The sequence below is a fragment of the Salvelinus alpinus genome, chromosome 2 (assembly GCF_045679555.1).
Source record: "Salvelinus alpinus chromosome 2, SLU_Salpinus.1, whole genome shotgun sequence".
NCBI lineage: Eukaryota > Metazoa > Chordata > Actinopteri > Salmoniformes > Salmonidae > Salvelinus > Salvelinus alpinus.
Genome location: NC_092087.1, coordinates 75,975,708 through 75,980,246, shown reverse-complemented (window position 1 = coordinate 75,980,246; position 4,539 = coordinate 75,975,708). Strand labels below are relative to the sequence as shown.

Sequence of the window (4,539 nt, the reverse complement as noted above, 5' to 3'; positions counted from 1 at the left end):
CTCTCTCTCTCTCTCTCTCTCTCTCTCTCTCTCGCTCTCTCTCTCTCTCTCTCTCTCTGACATATTATCATTATGTTGATATTTTATTTCCCCTGGCGTTACATCAGAGCGTGCAGAATGAGCCATCAAAGTGTTTAGTGACGCCTCCTCGTTGTGATGTATCAGTCTTCAGAAACATAACAGTACGTATCAGTTATATCTGGAACATTGCAGACCACAGTCTGTCAGGATTGAAATATTGAAGAACTATGTGGACTTTATTATAACGTATATGTAGCCTAGCTTACTATGCAGTTGCGCAGGTAGCTTATGCTATTGTTATTGTTCAGTTACAGAATTCACAAATTGATAATAACGTTGTAAAATTATGGATAACTATTATAATAGGCCTTAAGTAATATAACTTACAATACGAATACTAATACTAACCTTACAATAATATTAATAGTAATTTAAATGTATTCTAATCTAATTTATTGCATTCATGTTGAGTTATCATATTATTCCACAACGTCCCACATATTATACGGAAATAGTTTGATATTCAGACTGAAAAATAAACTAAGAGTTGATAATAAAAAAAATGAAATGCAGAAGTAGGCTACGTCACCAAAATATATTATGTATCATTCGTTCCTGTATGCAGATGGACCCGTCGGCTGTCTTTCAGAACGGAAGCAAAATAAAGCATCATGCCACCGCTAGCTCGAGGACCGGGAGGACCGGGAAGACCCGGAGAGAGATTTGATTCGAGATGAAATATCTAGCTGATGATGTAAAAGGTCCCTTTCGCGTGAGTTATGACCGGAATTTGGCTAGGCTGAGAGGGATGCATGCTGCTCCTCTCTCCCCCTCTCCTCCCCTCTCCTCTCCTCCTCTCCCCCTCTCCTCTTCTCTCCTCGCCTCCTCACCTCACTCCCCCGCCCTGAAGGAGCGTATCATCAGTCCTGATATATTGCCTAGATCCATATTGCCTTCAGAAAATAAAGGCTCATCCAAAACCATCGCTTTTGGTGAAGGAAAATGCCCTTTCTGTACTAACTAGTAATTACTTCTTATCCCCTGCATTGCATAATTTTACCAATTTCAAAATCATTGAAAAAAAATCCAATATTCAGATTGGAAACGTTCAAAGTATCTATCTTCTAAAAAATCACACATACTTTATTACTGTAATACTATACTTAAATACGCAATGCGATTTAATCCCCCATTGACTGCACACTCTCTCTTGCTCATTTACCGTAAGGCCTAATCTGGTATCTCACCCCACGACTAATTTAGACCCAAAAATGATAAGAGCGCAACCCGTTATAATTCCAACCGGCTCCTCCTCCTTCAAACCATGCCTTGTAATTATTGGGAGCATCCCACTCGCAAAAGCCCTGCACTGGACTGCAACATAGTCAGAGAGTGAAAGGGAGAGGGCGAAAGTTCCAGTGGGGACATAATTGATTACGTCCTAATCAATATTAACTTGTTAGTCAGTTGTTGCTGCAACTTCTTTGGACCTCGCCATTTTCAGGGAGGCACAGTTCTCCTTCGGATTGTCTGTACGTATTTTTGTGGAATAATACTTTCAAGAAGATATCCCGGTTTGGAATTAGGAGGGCTTTTTTGTGTTTCTTCTTGCAAAAAAGTTTGCAGCCATGCCGTGCATTTGGTGACTGTAATGTGACTGTTTTTTCGATAGGGTTCGATATTATTTGATATCTGTGTTTGTTGTTTTCGTTGTTAGTAATTCAAAAACATTTAAAAGTTAGCTTGCGTAACGACTAACGCACTAATAATGACATCCAAAGAAGTCGCCAAATGTGATGCGGTCGAGAATAGGAGGCGAAGTCCGTTGGACCATCTTCCTCCGCCTGCAAACTCGAATAAGCCACTGACACCGTTCAGTATCCAAGACATTCTCAACAAACCCTCCGTGAAACGAAGTTACACCATTTGTGGGACAGCACACCTGATTTCATCCGCTGAGAAGCACCGTTCCTCCAGCATCTCTGCTCTGTCCAACCGGGCACTGCTCGCACAAACCTCACCACTCTGCGCGCTGGAAGAACTAGCTAGCAAAACCTTCAAGGGGCTCGAAGTTAGCGTGCTACAAGCAGCTGAAGGTAAATATGATGGTATTTATGGCCTATTATAATCATTATATCGATATTACTTTCATAACAGTGCAATGTACAATTTAAAGGGAAATTATTATTTTCATTTGATCTGTGAAAATATAATGAAGTAATATTGTATCTAAAAATAGGCATTGAACATGAGGTTTTAAACAAGATTGTTTGCCAGAAAATGTTACATTTTATCTCTTCTGTGCGTAATTTGGAAAGGTGAAAAAGAGGCTATTCATTACCAGTTGGAATTGTGCAATTGTTCTCTTTATGATGAATGCATAACATTACGTCTACGTTTATATTTGGTATATAGGCTAATATAACTTATTTTAAAAATGATCAAATGTCTCAAAATATGTTTAAAATGTTTAAATGCAGAGTTCAACGCCCTGCAGAGCCAATGCCATAGCAGCATGAGAATGACACCAACATATCACTGACTTAACATTTTATCTTTGTTTGTGCAGGGAGAGACGGAATGACACTCTTTGGGCAAAGAAACACCCCGAAGAAGCGAAGGAAGTCCAGGACTGCCTTCACCAACCACCAAATCTACGAATTAGAGAAAAGATTCCTGTATCAGAAATATTTGTCTCCCGCTGACCGAGACCAAATCGCCCAACAATTGGGTCTAACGAACGCCCAAGTCATCACGTGGTTCCAGAACAGGAGAGCCAAACTAAAGCGAGATCTGGAAGAGATGAAGGCCGACGTGGAGTCGGCCAAAACTATAGGTGACGGTGTTGTACCTCTTGAGAAACTCGCCAAGCTCGCTGACCTCGAGAAATGCGCCAATGGAACGCTCGGACATCACCCGCGAGCCGATTCTCCCGCGCAGAATGGCGGACGAGAGTACGAGCTCGCTCGCAAGCTGCGGATGTCCCCCCTGTCGCCATTTTCAGACCACACAACAAGTAAAGAATGCTCAGAGGACGACGAAGACCTAGAAATTGATGTGGATGACTGATTGCGCAATGGGATAATGAAATATAAAAATTACGACAAAAAGCAGTAACAATCCTTACTAAGATTGTAACTTTTCCCTGCTGATATTCGTACATCATCTCAGAACATTTACTAGTCTGTTGTGACTTTTGTATCGGCACACAGATATTCACAGTAAGCATGAACAGTACAACAAATAGCCTACGCAGTGCTATATTCAATTGTATTCATCAGCAGTCGGACAGTTTCCTCTTGTCTTCAAATGTCAATGAAAGCAATATGGGTTTCATAATCAGAACTAAAGATAATGCTATTATTTTGAAACATGTAATTGTCTATCAGACACACACACCTCTTCGAGTTATTTCTCTCTCTCACACACCCACACGCGCGCGCGCTCACACATTGATCCTTGTTCATATTTATGTAACACCATGTCATATGCTTAAAGTATGTCAGTTTTATGAAATATTTTCGATAGGTTTTGCATGTAGAAATGCATGTTTTGTTTTGTTGATCATATCTATTTATTTTTCCTTTTAAATTATATCGCTTGTTTATTTTTTGAGACATACCTTATCATACATATAGGTCCACTCGAGTTCAGACCGTTTGTATACAGCGTTTACATAATTAGCTAGTCATATTTACACCAACCATAATCCGTATGCTGCATTGCATGATACGAAAGGCAAATTCAAAGGATCAAAAACCAAGTTATGCGTTTTATAGAGAAATGATCAAACAAAGGTTATAAAAATACAAAATACTGCGGTGATATTTCGACATGGAGCTACAGTTACTGGACCGTAGGAAAATATTCATTTGTTTGGATACAATAGAGTACTCTATGGTTGAATAGATTTGTTATGTTTTGTACACCTGTAAGTGCCTTTCTAAAATCAGGACAGTATTTGAAAACCAATGCACATTCTGTAATGTATATACTATGGAAATAAAATGGCTTTTCTCAACACGCTGTTTGTGTCATTATTATACTGATAGATTCTAATTTCGATATTTAATCCTAGTAAAAATGGTGACTATATGTAGAATCAAGGGGGAGGACTGAAATCCTTTATGAAGCTAATTCAATGCAGGCCTATATTATGGTTTAGAGTAGCCTATTTAGCAACCATGATCCCTTATAATAGTTCAATATTTTTTGTTCCATTGTATCCCATTTGTGAGGATACTCGAAACATTTTGTGGCTCAGCCATCTCACTCTCTTTCAAACTGCTAAATGCGTGTCTTGGCTTCTTGACCCGGCAACGTGTTTCCCCATTCGGGACGAAATTTATGTGAGAATCGCAAATCTGGTGCTGGGGGAGAAAAGAGGGTCTGGGATGCCACAAAAACACAAAGTTTTGGGCCAGTTTTCCTGAGCCTTTATGGGTGTTTTTTTGTTTTGCGGGCTGCGGGACGAGGCCATAATTTTGAGCGTAAAGCATGAAAACTGGGGACAAATGA

General features: G+C 39.7%; 1 protein-coding gene across 1 annotated transcript; it reads left to right on the top strand.

Moving 5' to 3' along the window:
- Positions 1-1,194: 1,194 nt before the first annotated feature.
- Positions 1,195-4,042, top strand: LOC139567761 (transcription factor LBX1-like). The gene is made up of 2 exons (XM_071389244.1): positions 1,195-2,117; positions 2,591-4,042. The coding sequence occupies exons 1-2, from the start codon at positions 1,790-1,792 to the stop codon at positions 3,088-3,090; spliced, it is 828 nt and encodes a 275-aa protein (XP_071245345.1). The 5' UTR covers positions 1,195-1,789; the 3' UTR covers positions 3,091-4,042.
- The last annotated feature ends 497 nt before the right edge of the window (positions 4,043-4,539 follow it).

Excerpts from the sequence above, each read along its gene's own strand:
- LOC139567761 (XM_071389244.1), top strand. The coding sequence starts at position 1,790 with ATGACATCCAAAGAAGTCGCCAAATGTGATGCGGTCGAGAATAGGAGG. Across the intron at positions 2,118-2,590 it reads CGTGCTACAAGCAGCTGAAG|GGAGAGACGGAATGACACTC; the intron begins GTAAATATGATG and ends TTGTTTGTGCAG.